Here is a 24214-nt window from a genome sequence, read left to right as displayed (position 1 = left end):
CTTGTAAAAAATCTCTCTCCATCTTTCTCGTGGGCTCCCTTCAGGCACAGGAAGGGAGTTTCTGCAAAGGTTGTCTCAGCAAGAGGTGTGAGATGTGTTACTCAAACACTGCTGGTTGAGGAGCAGCCAGGCTGTTCCTGTGCATGTACATTTAACCTTTACATGGACAGAACTGGCTGCTGAATTAGAGTATTTTAAGCTGTGAACGTAGTGCTTTGTTCAAGTCTTTCCACAGTAGCAAATCCGGGTAGGCATTTCAGAATGTCATGGAATATGTTCTGTAACAGGCAGTAGTCTGCAGTGGTCGTGCCAAGGGCTCAGCTGACCTTTTGTGTTGTGACACAGATCACAAAGCAGAAGGTGTCTCACAAACCAACGTACGAGAGCATGCGGAAGAGTTTGGAAGCCATGAGAGCTCACTGCCTGCACAACGGGGTCACGGACATCTCCATGCCCAGGTGAGGGAACCAGGGGCTGGGATGGCACTACCTGGGTGTTTTGTGCCTAGAAAGATGTTTCAGGATGAGCCCCTGCTGTGAAAGAAGAATTCAAGTATGCACCACCCCTATCCAACTCCTCTGTTCAACTGGGCAGATAAAAATTGCATTTCTCGGTGCACTTCAGTATCAACAGAACAAATTCGAGTCGTTTCCTTGTTCTCACTGTGTTCTGTTGGTTTATGGGGAGCTGAGCTGGGGCCATTTCAAACTGCAGCTGCTCCAAGGGCTGGTTGGGCACAGCATGAGGCCATTCCAGCTCTTGGGATGTCTTATCTTCCAGGATTGGATGTGGACTTGATGGCCTGCAGTGGGATAAAGTTTCAGCGATCCTTGGGGAAGTGTTTGAGAACACTGACATCAAGATCACAGTTTACAGCCTGTGAGCAGAAGAGTCAAAGAGCCCCTTTTCCCCCACTTTTGGGAGTGGAAGCTGTGAACTGCCAAGGGGGGCCTGCCTGGGGAGCACGTTCTGCGTCGGGGTCACTCACTCGTGGGACGGTGACAGAGGCTTCCAGCAGCAACAAGCTCCAGAGGAGTTAATTTGGGTGTTAACTAGAAGGCGGCAGCGGTGTTGTGGAAACCCTCGGGGTGTTCCCAGTCTGTCCCAGCAGCCACCAGGTGTCACTGGGCCTCCACGCAGCTCCTGCGGCTCCTGGGCAGCGGAACGGAGCTGCTGCCGCCGGGGGAGTTGTTTGGGTTTTGGTTTCTCGTTGGGGTCGGTGCTGAGGAGCTGCCCCAGGGAGCCCTGTCACTGCTGTTCAAGTTTTGCAATGTCCTACCCGGCACTCGTTCACTTCACCTGTTCTCACAGGTGTAACAGTTTAATTTCTCCCTTCTAGCCACAAATAGGGTTTGATGGTTTTGTGTTCACTAAGGATCATGCTGTGATGTTAAATAAATGGTGCCCTGCTGTTGGATCAGAGCTCATCCCTGTGGCTCTTCTGGGGGAAAGCTGGAAGTGTGTAAATACCCCTTGGGGGTGTGTTTTATACAGTATCTATATAATTTATAGTCTGCAGAGCTGAGTTTTTGGGGAATCCGAACGTGGGAATGACTTGTGCTCTGAAAAACTCCCAGTGTGGAGTTTGAAGTTGGATCTTCACGTTTCTTTGTTCACTGCATTTGTAGTTCAGGTGTTACACGTAGGTTGGAGCTCGTCACCCACAGCAGAGGTAAATCAGTAACACCCCTCGTTCATCAGACTGTTGGAAAACACCTGATTGTGGAAAGTTTGTGACAGTTGCTCAGTTCTGGAACTAGACTCCCCATTTCCTTCATGTTTGGTTTCCCACCCTCCCACAATAACAAATCTTTTTCACTTCCCATACTGAATGCCCAGAAAAGTGCCAGGTGTGCTGAATAAATGTAAAAATGGGACATAGCAGTTGGGAAGCAGGTTCAATTTAGGACTTCTTGCAAGTAGAGAAGAAGGAATAAACAGGGCTTTGGCTTTTGCAGTGACTTCCCATTTTATTTTGCTTTGCTTTTCCCAGTTTTATATCCCAAATATCATTGCACAAGGGGAAAAGGTGTTTGATGTGTTTGAAATCAACTTGTTGGGCTCCATCACAATTTAAAGCAGAGCTGTTGGCTCTGAATTAAATCACAGCTCTGACTGTTGGGAAGAACAGAGGGAGAAAACCTCTTTTTCACCTTAAACCTCTTTCTTTTTCCCGTTTGTGAAGTACAGACTTTCTAATGTATTTATCTAACCAGCATCTTTGTTCTAAGATCTTTTCCCATGAAGTATTCCCAGAATGTGATCCCACAGCCTGTCCTGTAGGTCACTGCCATCCCTTTCACCACAGCATGGGTTTGGTTGGGGCAGGGAGGGGGAGGAACAAAATACACCCAAAAAAATCCCAAACACCAAAGGTCTGTGTTCATAGTCCCACAGGGCTTTGTCTTCCAGAGGCTGGTTCTCCATCCTGCTGGAGTCAAAGCTTTGGGAAGTGGAGTGTCCCAGGTGTCCAGGTCTGTCACTTCTCTTCATAGATCTCTGAGTAGGTCCTGGATGAAGAGATACATATTAGAAGTTTTAAATGCTTTGTGTTTCATGCTCAAATAGGTGACTCTTTAGTACCCCATCCAAAAACCCAGGGAATTTTGCAATTGCAATTGTGATTTCCTTTAATGGTGTTTTTTTAGGGGGTTAGACTTCGTGGGGTGAGGAAAATCCCCTTTTCACTACATTCCTCTCCCTGTTTCCACCTGTGTCCTGCATATAATCCATGTGGGGAAAACCAGGTATTCTGGTGGCACCTCGTGACTCAAATACCTTTTAATTCCTGGAGGTGTTTGCTCGGAGGAGAAAAAAGAAAAGCTCTAAATCCCTTAGGAATCTGCTGGGGGGAGCTCCTGCCATGTTCCTGCCCTGGAAGGGGAAGGTTACTGCCTGAGGTTATTCTCAGTGTTCAGGTACAGGTGAACCCAGCCAGGTCCATCTGAGTGACTGTGACTGAAATTGGCTCTGGGCTATGGCTTAATAAGAGAACAGAGTTAATTTAACCCGGGGGTGAGCGACCACGTGGGAATCCTCACTCACGTGAGCTCAGTGCAGGATCTCAGCCAGCTTTTCCTCGTAGTACTGGAAGTTCTCCTGAATGTCCTCCCACGGCACGAACGACTTCACCTCCTCCCCTTCCTCCTGCTCCACGAAGTTCTGCCAGACATACTCAAAGTCTTGAGGCTTCATGATCCTGAGCTTGCAGCCGGCCTCCTTCATGCTGCGGAGCGCGGCCTGCACGTCGGGCTCGTCCCACATGAAGAGCCTGCCCACCATGATGGTGAGGCGCAGGGCCCTGTTCCTGCGCAGGGTGTCCGCGATGCGCTGGGCGCAGCTCACGCAGGGGCTGGACGACACGTACCAGGTGACGGAGCAGCGCCCGCCCGCCTCGCAGCGCGGCAGGATCGTGTCCAGAAAGGCCATCTCGGCGTGGGCGGCCGCGTGCTCGTCCTCCAGGTACCCCCGGCACGGCGCCGACTCCTTGCCCTGCGTCTCCACCACGTAGCACAGGAAGGTTTTGTTCCTGCCCGAGCTGTATTCCACGTTCCTGAACTGGAATTTGAAGAATATGGCTGGGAGGCGTTCCCTGGGGAGAGGGCAGAGCAGAGAAGCGTCTCAGGGGCAGGTTTAGGTCGGGGTTGGGGCACTGGGTCAGTTCCGGGGGGGACCGTGGACAAGCCGCTGCATCTCCCTGTATTTGTCTGCGTTGTGACTCTTGTTTACTAAAACATCCAAGCTCAAATCCAACCTTGCTATGAAGAGGTGTGTTTCCTGCTCTCTTTCCCGGATAATGAGTGGGTATTTGGTTGACAATTCTTTAATTGGTGATTGAAGGCCAGCTATGGTGACTGACAGAAGCCACCCGTTGCCTTGTTCCAGAGCAAACTCTGTAAGGCCACAATAAGTTGTGTTACAATAACATCATGTATTTGAATACATCAGGTCACCTGGAGCTCCCTGCCTGATTTAACTCTCTGACAGCAAAGGGGTTACAGCAGCGAGGGGCTGGATCTGGGTTTTCACGAGCAGTTGAAGCAGCAGTGACTGCTCTGGGATGGATTGTCTTGGAGATGGATTTAGTCAGCCCTTCCAGATGGATTTTATTGCTTATCTCGGCATGTGTCTGAGATTATCTGGGATGTTCACCTCAATCTGTGCTCCCAGCAGCATGGAATATACATCACTCCAATAAATAACTTTCCAATAGAGAATATAAACAACACTAAGGCAGCCCCTTCCAATGCCTGACAACTCTTTCCCTGAAGAAATTGCTCCTGTTGTCCAACCTGAACTTCCCCTGGCACAGCTGGAGGCCATTTCCTCTCATCCTGTCCCTTGTTCCCTGGGAGCAGAGCCTGACCCCCTGCCCCCAGCTCCAGCCTCCTGTCAGGGGGTTGTAGAGAGCAAAAATGTCTGTGGAAAGTTCTTTTAAAAATTCTTTGCAGGCACTGAACTCCCACAATACTCTCAATATAAATCACCTGCTGTAACACAACTCACCTGAGGGGGTGGGAAGGTAAAAGTTGAAACCTTCATTCTCTAAGCATCATTAAATGGTGATTTTCAGGGATTTCTAAATGCTCAAACCTAATTTGTCAAAGTTTTCCCTGATTAGCAGTCTTTTGTCACCTGTTAGATCATATTGAGGCAAAAAAGATTGAAACTTTGAGGCAGAACTGAGAGTCAGAGTCTGTGGGAATCTCACTGGCCTGGCCAAATAATGTGATTTAAGGTGCTGGAATCAGGTGGGCTGAGGGAAAGAGCAGCTGCCCAACGTGACCCTGGCACTGTGTGTTGGGCAGGAGAGGGGAAGGAGAACTTCTAATGAGGGGATTGAAATGGGGATTATCTCACCGAGCTGTAAATGACTAACAGAAGCCAAGGGGTCACTTATCACTGCTGTGAGGAGCCTCATTTACACCTGGGGAAAGTGTGAACAGTGTGTCAGATATGAGGAAACGCTCACAGGTTGGGATTACAGTCACCCAGGTCTGTGTTCAGCCAAATACTGACAAAAAAAGGGGTTAATATTCTTAAAGTGAGTAATTGGCTTCCCAATGCTCTCCTGTAAGCCGGGCTCCTCCGAGCTGGGAGCAGCAGCCTGAGAACTTGGCCGTGAGTCATGAGGTGCCCCTAATCCCAGGGCTAAAGCTGCCATGACACGTAATTGGGTTTAAATGCTTCCATGGCTGCAGTTGGGTGTTTCCTCATCATGCACATAACTGGCTTGATTGGCTGAAAATTTGTACATCATGAGAAAAATCCCCACCGAGATCACAGCTCAAGGCCTGTCCTGAACTCTCAGTGTCCCTAAAATGAAAGTAAAAATCCCTGGGGTTTCTGTACCTCTTTCAGGGATTTCTGCTTCACTTCCCCACTCTCACCTTTCCAGGGTAGAAAATCCTGTCAGATCCTCTAACACTCGAGGCATTTCAACAAATAATTTAATTGCAAGATGATGCTGAGAAAGTATTTTTCAGCCATGATTAGCACAGATCCTTGGGGTTAGCAAGGAACTTTGAAGATGCTGCTCAGTTCCTCAGCATTTCTAATTGTAAATTGGGTGCTAAGGCTGAAAAATCCAATGTCCTCATTGACAGTCATTTTAGTACACGTTTTAAGTGTTCAAAAGTTGGTCCAATGGCTTATATCCACAATTTTTGGTGCCTTAGCTCCATTCCTAGCAGAGGGACGTGCTTTTCTTAAAAGGCACTGCTTGGCATTGTTATTTCTATGATTGTGTGTGACAGAGATCACCCCAAGAAAGGATCTTTTCAGAGCAGACACATTTTGAGAAGAAAATGGAGGGTTTTTTCACCCCTGTGCAGGAATGTAACCCAATTTTGTGTCAGCCAGAGGTGCTGTCCTGCCTCACTCATCCTTGTCAGAACACCAGCCAAATTTTATCTGCAGAAACTTCCTTACCAGTGCCCATGGCACAGGCAGGAGGATCCCAGGGGGGATTTTAGAGCCTGGCCTGAGCCTTACATTCCAGCAGCTGGAAGAAATCATGGCTTTGGTTTGTTTGCTGGGCCCTGCCTTGGTGAGTGGTAAGGGGAGAATGACAAGGGGCATCTTGCTGCTGCTGCAGTGAGCATTTGGAAACTTGGAGAGAGCAGATCCTGAGGGGTTTTCCTATAGCAGCTGTCAGTTATGGCTGAGGGTTCAGCTTCCTCCAGGTCTCAGTGGTATCTGCCTTTCCCAAGGGCCAGGCTCGCTGCTGCTCCACTGCCTTGAAAACTCTCTTGTTTTGGAACCTTTCTGCAAGCTGGGCTTTTCATGAAAGTCGGGTTCCAGCTGTGGCTGTGGAGCCCTTGAAACTCTGAACCTTCAGGTCTCTTGAAATATCTGTCCCTCAGGCCTATCAAGCAAATCAGCCATAGCAGGGGTGTTTTTCCTAATCCACAGGTAGAGAAACTCTCCGACAAGAGCCATTGATCACAGCTAGAAATCAATATTCAGCTCCCATCAAGGCCAATCCCTCCATCCTGATACCCTCAGCCAGCCATGCCAGGACTGCCTGCCCTGGGAGGGAACCAGCACTGCAGAAACAGCCCCACTGATATAAAACCAGTGGATTTGTGTGCCTGCCTGGTGTGAATCCACCTTTCACAGCTCTGCAAAACTTCTAACAAAACCCCACAGTAAATTTTAACCATATTCAGAAATGCACTGGCAGAAGATGCTGCTTTAACTGCCCACCATAAGAGCTGAAGCAGAGCCCTTTGAACATCCTCCCTTCACTCCCAGCCCCGTGTTTAAATCCAAATCTCTTACCCTGTCACGATTTCAAACGGTGGCAGGTCCTCCCTCTTCACCTTCTTCTTCTTGCCCTCACCCTCCTCTGCATTGTCAGGTTCCCCGTTCTGGGCATTGCTGGGCTCCTCCTGCTTCTCTGCCATCTTCTGCACTACAGTGGGGTTGACTTGTGGCCACTGGGAGAGAGAAAGAGCAATTTCTGAGAGCTCTGGGAGCGCAGAGAGGAGGGAAAACAGAGCTGGGAGTTCCTGCCCCAGGCACAGTTGTCAGGAACTAAATATGGAACAAAGCAGCAGCGACAGAGGCTGGTTGGGGTAGGGTGACCCAGGGCTCTCGGGTGTCACCTCCTTCCCTTGCTTTCTCCAGCTCCTTTCAACAATCCCTCCTGCTCCCCTTTTAATTTCAAATTAAGTGACAACTTCGCTGTGGGCGGGATAAGCAATGGGTGGAAATCCTGGAAGCACAAGCGTGTATTTATCTGTTCCTGTGACAGACACCTGGCACAGGGAGAGCTGCAGCTTCTCCATCTCCTTCCTCTGCCAGCTGATCCTCTTGCTGACCTTGAAGGACCACTGGTTTGGCTCAGGCACGAGGCTGAGCCATTTGGTTTGCTGAAAAATGCCTGGTTTTGGTGGATTTGGCCTCATGGAGCATCCCAGCAGCAGTGCCCAGAGAGCAGGAGACCTGTGGTTCCTCCCACCCTGCACAGGGCACTGAACACAGGAGCTGGACAGGGTGAAATCCCATTGTTGGAGCTGCTCTCAGATCCTGCTGCTGGAAATGCAAGCCAGAATCTTTTCCCAAATATCAGAAAGTCCAATTGGAATTCACAGTGGGCAGCAGTGCTGGTTCTGCCCCTTGCTCTGTACTTTTCCTCCCCGTTGCCTGAGTGTCCCATCAGTTCCCAGTGTCCTGGGATATCTCTGGGCTAGGGGAGGTTCTCTCTCTTTTTTATTTTCCTTCGGCATTATAAGAAATTCTTCCAATTTCTCACTCTAAATTTTAATCATTTAAACTTAGTATTAATCCCACATGAGCCAAGCTTTAGGAAAACCTGGGTGAGGTTTTTCCCAGAGACTGATCCTAGCATGCCACTGGGCAAAGGAGTGGGAAGTCTGTGGCTGGGCAGGAGTCGTGTTGGAACCAAAGCACACTGGAAATCAAATCTTCAGTACTGTGGGCTCTGCACTTAGCTCAGAACCCACCACCATCAAGATTTGGATCCATATGAAATATGCAGCTGTGTTTGATTGAGTATTCAGTCAGTACTTAGTGAAAATACCACTCTTAGTGTTGGGGAGGATAAACTGTATTCCACAGAGATCAAAGAGGTGGGAATACCTGCCTTGGGGCCAAAGTCAGCCTTTGTGATCCTGTTATAGTCAGCTTTTTAGAGGCTTTGGAGGAGCCTGCACTATCACAAAGTGGAATAAATTTATGCAATTGGGCAGATCATTTATTATCATAGGAAATTAATAATACATTATAATAGATAATTTACAATATGTAATAAATTATTATAATAGTTCTGCTACCTCCTCCAGCCCCCTTGCTATCAGCCTGCCTTTCCGTGCTGAATATCCTTTGGAGCTTTTCCTCAATGACATCATTACTGCAGTTTTTGGGATAACTTTTCCCTCTGTTTGCTGGTGATGAGGGTTGTTTATGTGGTGACTGACAGAGCACAGGGAGTTCTGTGACAACAGCTCGATTTGACAAGTTCCAAGGATTTGACAAGTTCCAAGACATCCTATTCATGGAACATATATCTTTCATGGTGCAGAGTTTTATTTATTTTCAAGCTTAAAATACTTTCCTGGAGGGCAGGTGAAGCCTTTGCCTCCTGCGTGGTAACCACGCTCCGATTGCAGCTCCCCCGTCCCGTTCCTGTCACCTCTGACATTTCAGGCGGTGCCTTTGGGGAGGGGAATCCTCTCTCAGTGAGTGACAGCTTGTTTCCTTCTAACCCTTATGCTCTAAAGCAGCATTCCAGCCCCTCTTCAGTCCCTCTGACCCACTTTGCTTTATTTTTGGAAGCTCTTGGTGGCTGGGGTCCCACCTTTCCTGCAGCCTTTGGCTTTCACCAGCCTGGGCCCTCCGCAGGGTCCCGGGCTGAGCTCTAATCTAATCTGGGGAATGTGGCACCGAGACTCTCCCTCTCTCCAGCCTTTCCCCAGCTGCTTCCCAGCTCCTTGTAGGGCAGTGCATGGAATAGCCATGATCCCCCCCTGCAGTGTCTGCCTGTGCCAAAATTATAACCGGGCACCCTGGAGCTGCTGTCAATCCCCCGGTGCAGCCCTGGGCTGGGTGAGGGCTTTGGGCACTTCTGCTGGGGGTTTTGAAGTGACCCCAGCTCCCCCGACGTGTGCATGTGTGTCCAGGGCTGTGTGAGCCTGGGATTAGTGCCTGAGGCAGCCAGGGAAGGTTTTTTCCATCAGCTTGTTGTGAGCCAGGCCGAGGGCACCGAGTGCCGAGAGGGGCCGGGGCTCAGGGAAGGGCCTCGGGGAGACTCAGGTTACCCCAAATCAGGCACTTGCCAGCAGCATTTTTATCAAGGTTTCCCTCCACCTGCCCCACTCCCCAGTGATTTGATATTTTATTTCACTGGCTCTGAATTTGTTCACAGAATCCCAGAATCACTGAGGATGGAAAATCCCTCCAGGATTGAGTCCAACCTGTGATCAATCCCCACCTTGTCCCCCAGCCCAGAGCACTGAGAGCCACATCCATTCCTTCCTTGGACACTTCCAGGGGTGGGGACTCCACCACCTCCCTGGGCAGCCCCTTCCAGGGCCTGACCACCCTTTCCATGGAGAAATTCCTTCTGATGTCCAACCTGACCCTCCCCTGGCACAGCTTGAGATCATTTCCTCTCCTCCTGTCCCTTGGTCTCTGGGAGCAGAGTCCAACCCCCCCCCCGGCTCCCCCCTCCTGTCAGGGGGTTGCAGAGTGTGAGAAGGTCCCCCCTGAGCCTCCTTTTCTCCAGCTGAGCCCCCCTCACAGCAGGAGCTCCCGAAGTTATCCTGCCTGTTCCCTGTCCTGAGCACACACACCTGCTTGGCAAAGGCTTTGCCAGGGAAAGGTGGCTTTTATGGCGTTCTCGGGCTGGTGGAACATTTTTGGATAGGTGGGAGAGTGAAATCAGAGCCTGGGGGTGTGAGTCATGGCTCAGCCCTGCTCTCTATTCCGAGGGGACAGCTGGTGGCACTAACAAAACGTCTCCTGGAGACATTGTCTGGCAGCAATCCCCCTCCTGCTTTTTCCAGCTGTAACTACTGCTACGTGATAAATAAATAAACACTGAGCATGATGTGCAGGGGCAGCTTTCCCTCCTTCCTTCCTTCCCTCCTTCCTTCCTTCCTTCCTTCCTTCCTTCCTTCCTGGAAGCCCCTGGGGGCTCTCACCTGTCCCTCTCCTCCCGCTGCAGGGCCACAAAGCCAAGGTCTAAAGGAAGGGGCTGGAAACACTCCTGTTCCCTCAGGTTTGACCCAAGTGCTGGTGAAAGGTGCTACACCCGGGCTGAGGGGAGCCCTGGGGCAGGGACAAGTGATGCTCTCAGCTCTGTACCTGCCTGATCTTCTCAGCCAAACCCTGGCTCTCCACCCCCAGCCCTCACACCCCCTGTGACACGAGGAGCCTTGGCAGGCTCTGCTGCCTCCCCAATTAATTCAGAGCCCAACTGGGACTTAATGACAGCTCCCAGCAGCACAGCCTCCTCCCTGCTGGGCTCCTGCTGCAGGGCTCCTGGAGCAGCTCGGGGGGGAAGGTCGGAGCACAGGAATTTATGTCCTGCAGCACCCATGGAGGGAGGGCCAGGGGAGGGCAATTGCCTCACCTGCACACGGCAGCAAACCCTCCCTGGCATCGACTTCATGTTTGAACACGGCTCCAGACACCAGCAAATCAATTAAAGTCCCGTCCTGCTGCAGCCACAGTGTTTTCTGGAACAGCTGGTGAATTATTGAATGAGACAGGGCTTGGGAAATGAGGCTGGGCTGAAAGGCAGAAAGGTGTTGTTTATGCACAGGCTTGTGGATGCAGCAGCCAGGGAGGTGCTCACTGACATGAGTGTAACCAGCAGTTTAACAGCAAATTGTCTCTGGGAAGAGTGGCTGAGGTTTGAAGGGAGGGTCAGCACAGACAGGGTGACCTGCGAGGTGGCTCTTGGCTCCAAGTGCCATGACCCCAGGACAGCTGGCCTTTGGCCTTTGGCCTTTGGCCTTTGTGGCCTTTGTCTGACCCCCTGGGGAGTCATGGACACCACGACACGTTCCTGTGGGAATGTCCTGTCCATTCCATGAGCTAATCTGGGGGGGCTGGACAAACACAGACTTGGACAGGGCTTGGAGCAGCCTGGTCTGGCAGAAGTGTCCCTGCCCATGGCAGGGGGTGGGACTGGATGGTCTCTAAGGCCCCTTCCAGCCTCAGCCATTCCATGATCCCATGATCCTGGGACTCCAGGGCCCCTCGAGGCCCCCCAAGGCAGGGGCTGGTTTGGGTCTGCACTGCACAGTCTGCCTAAGAAATTCTCCAGCTGACTTTGAAATGTCATTAGAGTTGTTTTTATGCAAAGGGGTTTAGCACATCTGTTTAAACAGCAAATACACCAAACAATGCTTTAAATATTAATATGAGAGGGTGTTTCACTGAATTTAATTTTGCCAGTTGATTTCAAGCTCTTCTGGATATCACATGGAGGAGCATTTGCTATTTTTGCTGCCTGCAAGAAAAGGCAAGAGGCAAAGAGAGGCTCCTGCTGCACTTAGAGGTGGGATGGGGGGAGGAGGAGGAACTGGAATGAAAACAAGAACCAGTCAGCCAGTCCCAGCAGCTGGGAAAATGGGGAGGGGAAACATGGAAAAAAATCCATTAATCTTAATTCCAGTTTTCCGTTACCTGCAGAAAAAACGTGGGAAGAAGGAGAAATAGGATTAATTTATGAAAGCCGATCAAATATGAGCCCATCTATTTAAGTGAAAATGTTATTAAAATGTTGCAGGTCTGAACCAGATCTAGAGTCACCAATTTAAACGTGATTTAAATAATTCTCTTCCCTTTCCAAAAGCAGATAGAGGCTCGTTTAATCCCTCCCGGCCTCACTAGAGGGCCCTGCTCATCCCTGTTCTCTGGCTGTGCTGCGCTCCCTGGGAAGGGACGGGCAGAGCGCCCTTAAATCAGCCTGAACTGCCCGGAATGGAACTGCAGCCAGACCCCAGCTCCTCTGGGGCACAAATCATCCCTGTGTGCCCGTCCCCTGGCAGGGCACTCCCTGCAGGACACAGCTGCTGGAAATAAGCGCAGTGGAAACGGACGGGCAGAGAAAGCCCTGAAATACAGAGGGTTTCTTTTTCCTTTCATTCTTTTCCAGTAGCTTTTGATCTCCCCGCTCCTCCTGGCAGTGCCTGTGCTTTGGGGTCCTGCCCCTGCTCCCAGCCTCGGCTGTGCCACGGCCTGTCCTCATGCAGCTCTGGCTGGGGGCATCACAGCCCTGTGCTTGCAGCAGCCTTGGGCAAAGGAGTCCTGAGCCAGGAGGGAAAACTAAGGAATGGGATCAAAATAACAGAACTGGATTCATGGATTCTCCAAAAAGTAGTGGCTTGGTTTTATTAAAAGCAAATACAATTTATGTTACAGCCCCAGCTAAGCCCCTCCACCCCCCCCCTGCAGGTCCCCCCACGCACCCCAGTGTCCAGCCAGCTGCCAGGAAGATCCTCATGCCCCTTCTCTACACAGTGGTGCTCTTAGCAATCCAAAATAATAGTAAATTCTCTCTGGAGACAGTGAGAGCTCAGGTTTGGGTCTGTCAAGGGCCAGGATAAGGGATGGACAGAGGCAAGTCCATGCACCCCTTGTGTCTGATCTGTCATGGCTTGGTCCCATTGCTCAGGAAATCCTTGTACTTTAACCTTCCCTGATAAATAATATTCAGGAATGGAAAGATTGCAGGATGAGGCACTTGCATTGCACCTGACAGACTCTTTGCCTGTTATGTAGCTACAACCATCGAGGCAGTGGGAGCAAGTTCCTGAATTTTACAGACTCTTGTGTCTCTCTACTTAAAAAAATTAAGTATTTTTTCAAAGGCACTGATGTTAGTTTTTCTATTCTGATGAGGAATGGCACACAGAGGTGGAAGAGAGGAATTTCCTCTGGGGAGAAGCATTTGCATTCTAATCATTGCTGCTTTATCTTGGAGCATGAGCTGAAGGAGTGTGATACTCCCCAATAGAAGTCAGAGCCCAGTCTCCTTGCACCAGCAGAACAAGATAGATCCCTGCTCACTTGGCAGCTGTCAGATAAGAAGTTAAAGGTAAAAAGCCCAAACCAGGTGATACATGAACATGAAGCAACAGCACAAATAGCAAAAAAATCAAGTGTTTAAAAATGGGTGTGCACGAGTGAAGGGCATTTTTGTTTGGGCCCAGGAGAGGAGATGCAATTTAGCTCGTGTGTGACCAAGCTCTGCTCTCAGGGGATGGGGCAGTGTTGAGGGGTCTCTGGTGTTGCTGCCCTGAATTACAATGGATTGTGAGATCCCAGTTTGGCTGGTGGAATTGGACCTGATGGCATTAAGGGCAGGGTACAACCTCAACAGTGCTGGAGAAAACAGCTCCCTGGTTAAGGATGCCCAGTTACTTTAAAGGAGCCCGTGGGTGCCTCGTGCAAACCTTTTACAGGGCCACGATGGGAGGAGGAGCAGGACACTCCCAAAGTGGCCCCCCCGGATGATTAGATCTTGGTTCACATCAGCACAGTTTAGCTACACAAAATGCCTTCCTTTATTCCCTCTTCCCTGCCTTCTGCTCGGGGTTGTCCCTCCAGATGCGGATGGTGAGGCAGGTGGCCATGGCCAGCCAGCCCAGGTAGGGCACCAGCAGCAGCGCTGCCACCCTGTTGATGCGGTACCAGGAGCACAGGGTGCCAATGGCCAGCCCGTCCAGGCACAGGATGTCGATCAGGGCCTGCAGCAGAGAGAGCACAGTGAGTCAGGGCACGAGGACAAACCTCCCAGCACGAGGATAAACCACCCTGGGACAGCTGGAGAGGGGGAACAGCAGTGGGGGACCTTCGGCACTGAGCAGTCACTTGGAGTGTTCCTAAAGCCCGGGAGCTTGGTCCTGAGCTCTGATCAGTGAGACCTGAATGTGTCACACCAGGAGCCAAGACTAATTAATGTTCATTTCTTTGCTCATTATCAAATTCCACAGATTAGCCCCCAGTTTCTGGTGATCAGTGTCCCCTTGTGCTGATAACAGACACAGAACATGCTCATGGGGATACCATGGCCATGGTCACCAAACAAACTTTCTAACTGTACCTTTTACTCCCAGAGTGACAAAATCAGGTGGAAACGTAAATCCCTGTGTGTGTTTCCATCCCCTCCAGGCCTTGGCACCCGAGGCAGTGCCCTGTGGCCCAGGGCGGGTGTGGCTGTGCCGGCAGTGCCTCAGCCCCCTGCTCTGCACTGCACATTGTGTGTGCTTGATAAGCCCCTCACAGCTGCTCCCACAAGGATGGTGTTGTGGCACAGGGTGTGACCCCCCAAAGGACTTATCTCTCCCCCTGGACCCTTAACTGGGAGGTGCAGCCCCGGCTCTGCCCACCCCGGTATCGCAGGGCAGGAGCAGGGCCAGGCTGGGGGCACTGATACCATTGTCTGGGGGCAGGAGCAGGGCCAGGCTGGGGGCACTGATACCATTGTCTGGGGGCAGGAGCAGGGCCAGGCTGGGGGCACTGATACCATTGTCTGGGAGCAGGAGCAGCGGGAGCTGGGTCTGAGCAAAGGCCCTTCTGGCAGCTCTGTGTCAGTCAGAGAACCCCAGCCAGCCCAAACCCGGGGGCAGGAGCCCAGCAGAGAAGCCCTGGCAGGTGATGGGGGCTGGGGCCATTACCATGTTCAGGTTCTGGGCACCGAAGAAGAAGGGGGGCCAGGCCCAGTTGAGGGCCAGCTGAGCCCCGTAGAGCCCCAGCGGGACGATGGCTTTGCTGCTGCAGCCGCCCAGGTCACTCCACACCAAGTAGGAGGCGTAGCTGTGGAGAGGGACACGGGTTAGTGCTGGCAGTGAGTGAATCCCCAAGGGAGACAAAGTCTCTCCTGTAGGAGTGTTTCCCAGCAGGGATTGACAGGACAGTCGTGTCTGCACGGCAGCAGCATCCACAAGAGGCCCTGAGCTCTGCTCTGGGTGAGCAGGGACAGCACCCAGGGAAGGGCTGGAGCTGTGCCAGGGAGGGTTGGGTTGGATCTCAGGAAAAGGTTCTTCCCCCAGAGGCTGGTTGGGCACTGCCCAGGCTCCCCAGGGCAGTGGGCACAGCCCCAAGGCTGCCAGAGCTCCAGGAGGGTTTGGACTGTGCTCTGAGGGACAGGGTGGGATTGTTGGGGTGTCCTGGACAGGGTCAGGACTTGGACTGGATGATCCTCATGGGTCCCTTCCAGCTCAGGATATTCCGTGGTTCTATTATCCTGTGTCCCTTGCCCTCTCACACCTGTGTGGCTCCTGCCCCTCCCCAGGGCTGGTTTGGGCACCTCTCCCAGCCGGGGCAGGGCTGTGTCCCTGCCAGAGGCACTGCTGCAGTGCCAGGCTGAGGCTGGCTCAGGCTGTACCTGAGGGGGGACGGGCACACCTGCCCTGCCCTGCTGGCTCAGTACAGGGCACCCCCCGGGAGCCATGGCAGGGGCTGGGGGGCTGCCCTGGGTGTGCCAGGGGCAGGACAGGGGCAGCAGCCACAGAACTTACCCCATGCCCGTGTACAGGACGGTCCAGGCAACAGGGAACATCTTGCGGGATGGACACCAGGAAGGTTTTTTCAGCTTCTCGTACCAGTCAGGAATTTCCTTTCGATTCAGGAACCAGCCAAGGAAACCCCCGACGTGAGGCAGGACAGTGAACCCAACAGTGTAAGCCCACATCCTTCCTCAGTGGCTCCAAGTCACCTTTTGCCTGCTGTAAGTTCAAAACAAAAACAGAGTATCACTTTTAAATGCCATTTTCCCCTACTTTTATCCTATAATTGTCCATATTCCACTTCAGTCCCTAGGGCAGAGGGAAAGTATTAAATGTTGTGTCCAGCTCTGCTACTGCCTCCTGCAAGTGAGTTGAGGCACAGGGGTAGTTTCTTAATTTGCTCACAGGTTTCCTCTTGTATAAAAGGAAACGAAATTTGCTTTAATAATTACACAATGTTGCTTCACAAGACAGGATAACACAGGGATACATCCAGCATTCCTTCTCTGTCCCGTACCTTCCCCTGCCTTTGATCTCTACAGAGCTCTGAACCTGCCACTCTTCAGTTCTCCTTCCTTTGCTCTCAATATTCACCTTCCCTCTGGATCCATTAAGGAACTAAACCCAAATTAGCATTCATCAGGGATAACACATAGGAGCACAGCAGGTTTGTGCTGTCAGCACAAGTACAAAATGCACCTGGGAAGGTTTGGGGTTTAGCAATGCAAGAGGAGAGGAGCAGGCACAGAGAATTCCCTCAGCCAGGGAGATGTCCTGGATCCCTGGGCACTGCAGAGGAGAGGACTGACCTGCACAGACAGCTCTGTTTGGGATTTCAGCTCACAATTAACACTCTGCTGTACCCTGAGCTAATTGTTATTATTGTCATCCTGCTACAACATGTTTAGGAACAGTACGAGCCAATTCACCCCTCACTAAGGAACAGACACCCCAGACACCATCTCTAACCAACAATTCCTTTACCAGACAATTTATAGGGCTATAAAAGTACCTACAGAACTAGGAAATAACTGAAAACTGAGAGAAATTATAATTTAGTTCTGCTATAAAGTTGAACCAGCACCGCTGGGTTCTGGTTCCTCCACACGCTACAGAAAAGGAAAAGGAGAAAAGTGGATTTTTCCCAAGTCCTTTGTAGCATCCACCCAAACCTTCCAGGCTCTGGAGGTAAAGGAGGGTTGAAAATGGCCCAGCACTGTTATAAAACCTTATTTCCCCTCCCAGCTGTTGTACCTGAAGGTGCAGGAGCTGCTCGAGCCTCCCCCGTGTCACTGCCCGGCTCCGCCTGGCCAGGGAAGGGCTGGGACATCCAGGACCAGCCTCGTCCCCTCTGCTGGGCTGCCCCAAGTGAAGGAGCTGGCAGCTGAGTTTCACCCAAATACAGAAAACAGGGTGTGTGTGTGTGTGTGTGTGTGCTGGGGCTGGGTCAGATTACACCGGGGAGCCCAGACTGGGCAGAATTCCCGCGGATTTGGGGCGACCGAGCAAGGGCAGGGCTGGGGCTGGGGCTGACCCCACAGGGATGGGACATCCCAGGCTCTTGGCTTGCTTTGGGGACCTGCCAGTCAGGGGGTGGCTGCAGGGGATGGTGGGGCAGCTCTGATCTGTCTGGGGGGGTGAAAGTACAGCCTGTGGTGTGTGAGGTGCCAAGGGACGTGCTGGTTGTAGGAGTGCAGGAGGGATGGGGGCCGTGGCACTGGGAATGCTGGGCCTGTTCCCTGGATTCACACCTGCTCATTTACCCCCCCGAGGACCCATCCCAGAGAGTGGGGTGGGCACAGGGCAGGGTTGCACGTGTGGGGTGCCCCTGTGCAGGGGTCCTGCCACATTCCTGGGCTGTCCCAGCCCTCCTGGACCCCCACCTTGGTTAACACAGCAGTGATTCCCCAGGTGCTTTCAGGGGCCACCTGTGCACTGGCCCTTTGGCTAAAATTCCCTGGAATGTGAAATAAAGATGTTACACAAGCATGTTAAATGGAAAAGAAAAAAGCTAGAAATCAATTTCCATTAGGGAGCTGTCGGCAAGGGCTGGGAAATGAAACACTAATTCAGTGCAGTTCTGGGTCATTACCTGGATTTCATGGCCAGAGGCAGCAGGGCTGGCTCCTCACGGGGTGGGATGTTGCTGGTATAACATGAGCCAGGGAAAGCTTCTCTTTTATTGGGCTCACAAGGAAATTATTTTTTGTGGGAGGAAAAAGAAAGGAAAAAAACAGCGTAAAGAGCCAGATTTTCAGCTGGAATAAATCCTGCCCTGCCATTGCAGGGCTGGGTTTGTGCAGGGCAATTACCACTCCAGTGACAGATGCAGCACTCATTAATCACGCCACAGCCACCTGCATATCCAGAGTCTGTTGCTATTTGTGACTGGAAATGTGTGTCATGGAATGATGCAGGGACTGTAAGTGCCCGAATGGTTTCCACTGGAGTCAGGCACTGCTCTGCTGCAGAGCTCAGCACAGGCTGCCCCCCCCCTCTGGCAACTCCATCAAAACCCCAAAATTCCACAGTTTTTAGCTGGTAATATTTCTTCTCCTGGGCATGAGCCCAAACCCATGATTGCTGGTTGGCTTGGCAGACAGCAGTTGTGTGCCCAGGCTGGTTTAGAGTCTAATGTGCTGGAAGAATGAGAAACTGAGGGTCAAATCACAAGGATCTGGTAAATCTGGGACACTGGGAATGCTGCTGCGTGGTGGGGGAATGGCAAATGGGAAGAGGGAAAAAACAGCAGAGGCAATTTCCTAAAAGTCGTGTATTGGTCTAACTGGAGCTTTAGAGCAAAGAAAGGGATCAGTGAGTCATGGAATCATGGAATGGTTTGGGTTGGAAGAGATGTTAATGAGCACCCAGTGCCACCCCCTGCCAATGGCAGGGACACCTTCCACTAGCCCAGGTTGCTCCAAGCCCTGTCCAGCCTGGCCTTGGACACTCCCAGGGATGGGACAGCCACAGCTGCTCTGGGTGACCTGTGCCAGGGCCTCACCACCCTCCCAGGGAAGAATTTCTTCCTCATTTCTTCATGTGAATACAGGAGGTACGTGGGAAAATGGGATGAAATGTAAGAGGTTTGCCCCAGGTGGCTCCCACCAGGCTCCCATTCCCTGGGAGGTGTCTGTCTCCTGAGCACAAGGAGGTGGTTCCTGGCTGGTCTGGACCCACAAAGAGCATCTCTTCTGGTGTTTGTTGGGTGCTGGTGAAGCTGAAGATGCCAAGCAGGTCAGCAGGAGACAGAGAGAGGGAGGCAGAAAGGCCAGGAGCAGGTTTGGGAAGAGACTTTGGAGGCACCATCAGTGCTGGACCCAGTGTGGATTTACCTCTGGCCCAAGCACAGACACCCCAAGGTGTGTTGTGCCCCCAGGCTCCCTCATCCTGGGCACGTGCTGGAGGAGGGAGCAGACCCAGAACGCTCCAGGGAGGCTTCCTCCAGCACAGTGCTGGCTTTCCTGGGATTTATGTCTCCATATTTCTGCTTTGAATCATTTCACAGTAATGCAGGGATGAGGTAATGCTGCATTACCTCATGGCAGAACCATCCCCATGGCAGAACCTCATGGCAGAACCAAACCCATGCCAGGCTGGGATCTCTGCAGCCCCATCCCTGCCGGGCTCGGGGGCTCGAGGGGGCCCTGGCAGAGCTGGTTACACAACCCTGTTTGTTTGCTCTTCTTAGCAACCTCCACACGCCTTCCCCAGAGCTCCTCGGACCATGCAAGATTAATTGCTCAAATATAAAAGCCCTGTTAACCTGAATATATTATTGAAAACCAGCATATTTCAATCTGCCCTAGATTTGAAAATAGAGATGCCGGGTCAGCTCCTGGCATAAATCTGCAGAGCTCCTGGAAGCCGGCGGAGCTTCCCTGATTTACATGGGCAATAAAGGCGTCCTGGTTGGGCTGCCGGGGCGGGGTCGGGAGCTCACCCGGCTGCCCCCAAGGACACGACTGGGCCGGGGAGGGAGCTCAGGGGAACCTCTGAGCCCCCCGGAGCTGCCAGCCCGGCACTGCAGCATCCAACACTGCATTCACTGTGTGAAAGGCTATTTAAACCCACCCACCCCAAAAAAAACCACCGCCCTACTTTTATTTCTAATTTTTTTCTAAAAATGTTCTTTAAAAATTTGCGGCGATGTTGAAAGAAAAATTCTGGATGGTATGAAATGATGTAGGAATTCCCAGTAGGTCAGTTGGGGTTTTTTCTGTGTGGGCTGAGGTGGATCTGGGCTGGCTCGTGCAGGAGCCCACAGCTCCTCACAACTTCAATGTGTGTTGCTCAGTGAGCCGAATTCCCACCCTCTCCCCACTAGAGGCAGTTTCCAAACAGATCGTTTTCAGCATTAAAGCCCAGTTTTGGTGTGTTGCAAAGCCCTGCCTGTGGGACAGGCGGTGTTGGGGTGCACAGGGGCGCTGGCTCTTCCCTGGGGCAAAGGATCCTTTCTCCATCCCAATTACAGTGAATCCAGAAACAAACTATTGTGAGCTGAAGAGCAGAAAAGGCTCCTTTATTTTTTCGGGCTCAGCCCTGGTTGTCTGTGCCAGGAGGGAGGAGCAGGATCACTCCAGTTCCTGCAGCTCCCTCTGCCTCCCCCAGGGCTGCCCGTGGCCGGCTGGGAGCCGAGAGCCCAGACCGAGTTGGAGGGAAAATGTGGGTATTTGGGCTCCTCCTGGCAGTGCCTGTTTGCTGCAGGGGCCGTGTGTGGAGCTGCCTCGTGTGATAACCCGGGGCACGGGCTCGCTCTTATCTGCCCCCAGAAGCTGCCCCTCTGCAGCCAAAGGAGTGAATTCCAACGGTGCAGCTCATCCCCTGCCCTCTGCCAGGGGGCTCAGAGCGGGCACAGGGCTGCCAGCAACTGAGTTCTGGTGCTTCATGAATTACCACACTCTGGCTCAGCCTCTTTCATTAATTAACCCACCACAGGCCTGGCCCAGCACCGATGTGACAGGAAACATTTTGCTTTGGCTCCCATGACCAGCAACCCTGGTTTGCTGGAGCACTGGGAGCACTGGGAGCGCTGGTGCTGACCTGGAGCAGCCGAGTCAGGGGAGCCCAGACCCCTGGTGCCCTGGCCAGGCTGTGCCATGGGATGTGGGCACTGCCAGGGTGCTGTCCCAGAGGACTCAGCCCTTCCCTCGGGATCAAAGAGCCACAGAAACGGTGGCAGTCCCTGCAGGGGGCTGTGCAGCAGGACCTTGTTATCACCACTCAGCTGCTCAGTCCTGCAGCTCCACAGCCACAGCCCCTGGATCAGTGTCAGGCTGAGCAGCGGCTCTGAAGTGAGCCAGAATAAATAGTGTTCACAGAGGACTTTATGGGGCCTTAATAGAGCAGTTTGAGCTGCGTTTCAAGGTCTTTCCTACATGCAGAGTTAATTGAGAAAAGCTATTGCAGTTTCAAGTGATGCACTCGCTTAAATCAAGTTCACTTTCATGTGCTGGTGTGCCCTAAATTACGCCAGGATGCATTTCCAGCCAGGAAACGCTTTGGAGTGAGGGCGTGCTGTCCACCAGGTATGAAATACTGGGAGAGGCCTTTCCTGGCTGCTTCGAGAGGAGAACCAGAAGCTGAGGGGCAGCACTTACCTCCCCGGGGTCATAAAAAAGCAGCAGAAAACCTCTGGGCCCTGAGCTGGGTTTTCTGCAGCTGCAGGAAAAGCTCTCTGGTGTTTCCCTGCCCAGAGAATGCACTGGGACAGTTGGACAAGCATCACCCTGAACCTGCATTTCAGTTCATCCCAAGACTGGATTGACTGAGAGACTTGAATCAAAATATTTTTGTTGTTCTTTTGAAGGAAATGCCCACTTTACTGGGAAGAGTAAACTTCCTTCCTGGCTGCTTCTTTTTGGTCTAAATATTTATGCTGAGAACCGTGAAACTGTCAAAATGCATCAAAACAATGCTTGGAGAAGGTTTTCTTTGGAGAAAAACTGTGGGGGGTTGTGTGTTTCTTCACTCTTAGCAGAAATGGAAAGTGAAAAGGTGAAAGAACGCTGGGACCAGAGGGAATTCTGGCGAAGGGAAATTGAGGTGAAGATTCTGCAGAAAATCGAGGGCTTGTTAAAGGAAGAAAACCCACAACACTGGAAGATATTATAAATGTGGGGTTTTTTCACTGGTCTGTGCCCCTCCTCAGGCTGTGCCGGGGGAGGGTCAGGTTGGACATCAGGAGGAATTTCTCCCTGGAAAGGGTGGTCAGGCACTGGCAGGGGCTGCCCAGGAGGTTTGGAGTGCCCAGCCCTGGAGGTGTCCCAGGAAGGCCTGGCCATGGCACTGAGTGCTCTGGGCTGGGGGACAAGGTGGGGATCAGGCACAGGGGGGATCCGTGGGCTGGGAGGGCTTTTCCAGCCTCAGTGACTCTGGGATTCTGGGATCCTTTTCTGGAGAGAGCAGCTCCAGCCTGGCTGTCACTTCCAGTCAGGAGCTCTGCTGGGCTTTGGGAGGGAGGCAGTGCCAGCCTGGTTTTTCCCTTTATTTCCTTTTCCCCCCAGGTGTGGAGATGTGTGAGCACAGTGACCATCACCTCCTGCAGAGCTGCACCAGCTGGGAAGGAGAGCAGCAGCAACATCTGGATGAGGGAACAGCAGAGGTGAGGATGCAGCAGGAATGCTGCTGCCAGTGACAAAATGCATCTCTGGCTGTTTTAAAAGACGAGGCTCAGAGTCTGAACAAGCTGGAGAATGCCAGGATTTCTCTGTCTGAGTCTGCCTTTCCCTCCTCACTTGTGCCAAGTGCTAAAATGACTCATTTCTCCTGAGAAAGCTGCCTGCTCCCTTGGCACAGCCCTGCTGCCTGGTGCCCTGATGGTGGCATTGCTTCATTTTTAGGGAAACTCAGCTGATCCCTGGTCATCCCACCCGTGACCGTGGTGTAGCTGCAGATTTTTGCAAGGAGATCCCAGGGGAGAAGGGGCTGTGCAGCACCTCGTGCTGCCCGGGGGTCCGGGGCAGGGGTCCCCCGAGCTGGGCAGGCTCATCCCAGGGCAGCTTCCCAAACTTTGCTCCAGGCTCTGCAGGGTGAGTGCAGAACAACCCCACCTCAGCCCGGGTGTGAATCCCCTCCAGCACAGTCAGCCCAGGGGAAAAGCCAGGGCCCTTCCTCAGCTATTCCCGTGGGACAATCCATGGGCAGGGACTCAGCCCGAGCAGATGGGGGGATTATTTTGGAGAGAGGGAGTTCTGGGTTAGGAATGTGACTTGTGTAAAGGCAGCATTATGGTTCGGGCTCTTGCAAGGGCTGCTGTAAGTAGAAAACTGGATTTATGGCTTTCTTTGTGCTGAATCAGGACTAACTTTGGTAGCAGAGGATTTGCCTTTACAACCAATCCGTCCAAGGGCATTGAGTTACCGAGTGTTCCCCAGAGACAGGTGTGTAAAGTGCTGTGTGGAGACATGGAACTGCTCTGCCAGAGCTCTGGACACACTCCAGCCTGGATCCCTGCAGCTGCCAGCAGAGCAGAGCAGAGCCCAGCCCAGCCCCACACAGGTCACAACAGCCCCACATCAGAGCAGCCCCAGGGGCTGGGACAGGCTCCTCTCCCACGTCTCACTGACCCAGGAACATCCAGGGTTGAATTTGCCCAAACCACCGTGATTCATAGAGTTGCTCAGGGAAAGTCAGGATGATCTGGGAATGAGAACACTCTGCCTCTCTGGCTGCCAACTCGCAGGATGGAAAAACGCTCTGGCTCAGGGCAGGGCTCCTGGAATCTGCTCTCAGAGGCTGCTCCAAAGGCCCTGCTGCTGCTGGAGGGGCTGGTGCCAGGCCCTGTCACTCAGTGCTGCAGCTCCTGTTCCCCTTCAGCCAGGAGATCAAGGTCTGTCCCCTTCAGTTCCCCTGTGCCAGGGCAGCAGGTCCCAGGTGGATTCCCGGATACTGGGGACAGAAATGATGTGTGAGGTGGATGAATGGATGGGAACAAACCCTGGGGAGGGAGCAGATCCTGCCATGGCAGTGACAGGGGCTGGATCCCAGCCAGGGGCTGAGGATCTCCAGGCACGTGCCAAGTGAGGGAAACCTGCCTGGCAGGGAAGGATATCTGATCAAAAAATGAGGATGACAAAAACAAGTGTGTTTTCCCTGCCCACTCTCATTCACTTCATGTCCTGGAAATTATCTAGAAAAAAACTTTATTTCCATGAAACTGAGGTGTTTTGGAGTTTGACCCAGTTCTAGAGAAAAGGCACTTGACTCAAATACCAGCTCTAGATCTAAATTGCCACCAGATCTTGGATTCTGGTTTAGGGTCAATTCCATTTGAATGGCCAAAGGCAAATACTGCAAAAATATTGTGGCCTTAATTATTTTTTGGGTAATTTAATTAGGAGCTTGATCTGGGTTTGGGGCAGGACACAAAGTGGATTAGGGGAGCAGCTGGCTCTTTAATTAGGGCCATTTCTCTTTCCCTAAAGTTCACCCTTTTCTTGCCCAGAGGCAGCAGGGCAGCCCCAGCCCGGGGTCACTGGGGAGCTGAGCAGGGCTGGGCACAGAGGGTGCTGGGAATGCTCCTCCCTTGCTGGAATCCCACTGCAGAGATCCCAAAGTACCAACTGGGAATGGTGACATGTGGCTATTTATGGAGGCCAGGGACTGGGGTAAATATTTATTTAGATTCCAATGCTTGATCTGCCACTGGTGGATTGTGTGGAAACACTGAGCCCACGCTCCTCCTGCAGCAATTTATATCCAGAGCCCCCATCTCCTCTCCTTCC

The 24214-nt window shown here is 52.2% G+C and overlaps 3 protein-coding genes across 8 annotated transcripts in view; 1 reads left to right on the top strand and 2 right to left on the bottom strand.

Moving 5' to 3' along the window:
- ITPR3 (inositol 1,4,5-trisphosphate receptor type 3) overlaps nt 1-24214 on the top strand; it is a 92580-nt gene that overhangs the window by 1967 nt on the left and 66399 nt on the right. For 3 of the 6 annotated variants that reach the window (XM_064635554.1, XM_064635553.1, XM_064635552.1), the window contains 2 exons: nt 346-458; nt 781-1422. The exons of the other annotated variants lie outside the window; for them this stretch is intronic. In XM_064635554.1, coding sequence (XP_064491624.1) covers nt 346-458; nt 781-883 — 216 coding nt within the window. In that variant the 3' untranslated portion in view covers nt 884-1422. Of the gene's footprint in view, nt 1-345; nt 459-780; nt 1423-24214 lie in introns of those variants that run through there. 6 annotated transcript variants of the gene reach the window in all.
- APOBEC2 (apolipoprotein B mRNA editing enzyme catalytic subunit 2) lies at nt 1945-7195 on the bottom strand. Its single transcript, XM_064635578.1, has 3 exons — nt 6784-7195; nt 3046-3592; nt 1945-2510 (listed from the first exon to the last, which is right to left on the bottom strand). The coding sequence occupies exons 1-2, from the start codon at nt 6906-6908 to the stop codon at nt 3052-3054; spliced, it is 666 nt and encodes a 221-aa protein (XP_064491648.1). The 5' UTR covers nt 6909-7195; the 3' UTR covers nt 1945-2510; nt 3046-3051.
- Nucleotides 13516-16999, bottom strand: LOC135402429 (translocator protein-like). Its single transcript, XM_064635580.1, has 4 exons — nt 16743-16999; nt 15501-15707; nt 14658-14796; nt 13516-13727 (listed from the first exon to the last, which is right to left on the bottom strand). Exons 2-4 carry the CDS (start codon nt 15671-15673, stop codon nt 13545-13547), a joined length of 495 nt encoding a protein of 164 aa, XP_064491650.1. The 5' UTR covers nt 15674-15707; nt 16743-16999; the 3' UTR covers nt 13516-13544.

Source organism: Pseudopipra pipra, chromosome 25 (assembly GCF_036250125.1).
Source record: "Pseudopipra pipra isolate bDixPip1 chromosome 25, bDixPip1.hap1, whole genome shotgun sequence".
In the NCBI taxonomy this organism is placed as follows: Eukaryota; Metazoa; Chordata; class Aves; order Passeriformes; family Pipridae; genus Pseudopipra; species Pseudopipra pipra.
Note: the sequence above shows the minus strand (reverse complement) of the source record. Positions and strands in the feature narration are given on the sequence as shown.

Excerpts from the sequence above, each read along its gene's own strand:
- APOBEC2 (XM_064635578.1), bottom strand. The coding sequence starts at position 6,908 with ATGGCAGAGAAGCAGGAGGAGCCCAGCAATGCCCAGAACGGGGAACCT. Across the intron at positions 3,593-6,783 it reads CCGTTTGAAATCGTGACAGG|GGAACGCCTCCCAGCCATAT; the intron begins GTAAGAGATTTG and ends CCCTCTCCCCAG.
- LOC135402429 (XM_064635580.1), bottom strand. The coding sequence starts at position 15,673 with ATGTGGGCTTACACTGTTGGGTTCACTGTCCTGCCTCACGTCGGGGGT. Across the intron at positions 14,797-15,500 it reads GTCCTGTACACGGGCATGGG|CTACGCCTCCTACTTGGTGT; the intron begins GTAAGTTCTGTG and ends CCCTCTCCACAG. Across the intron at positions 13,728-14,657 it reads GTGCCCAGAACCTGAACATG|GCCCTGATCGACATCCTGTG; the intron begins GTAATGGCCCCA and ends TCTCTGCTGCAG.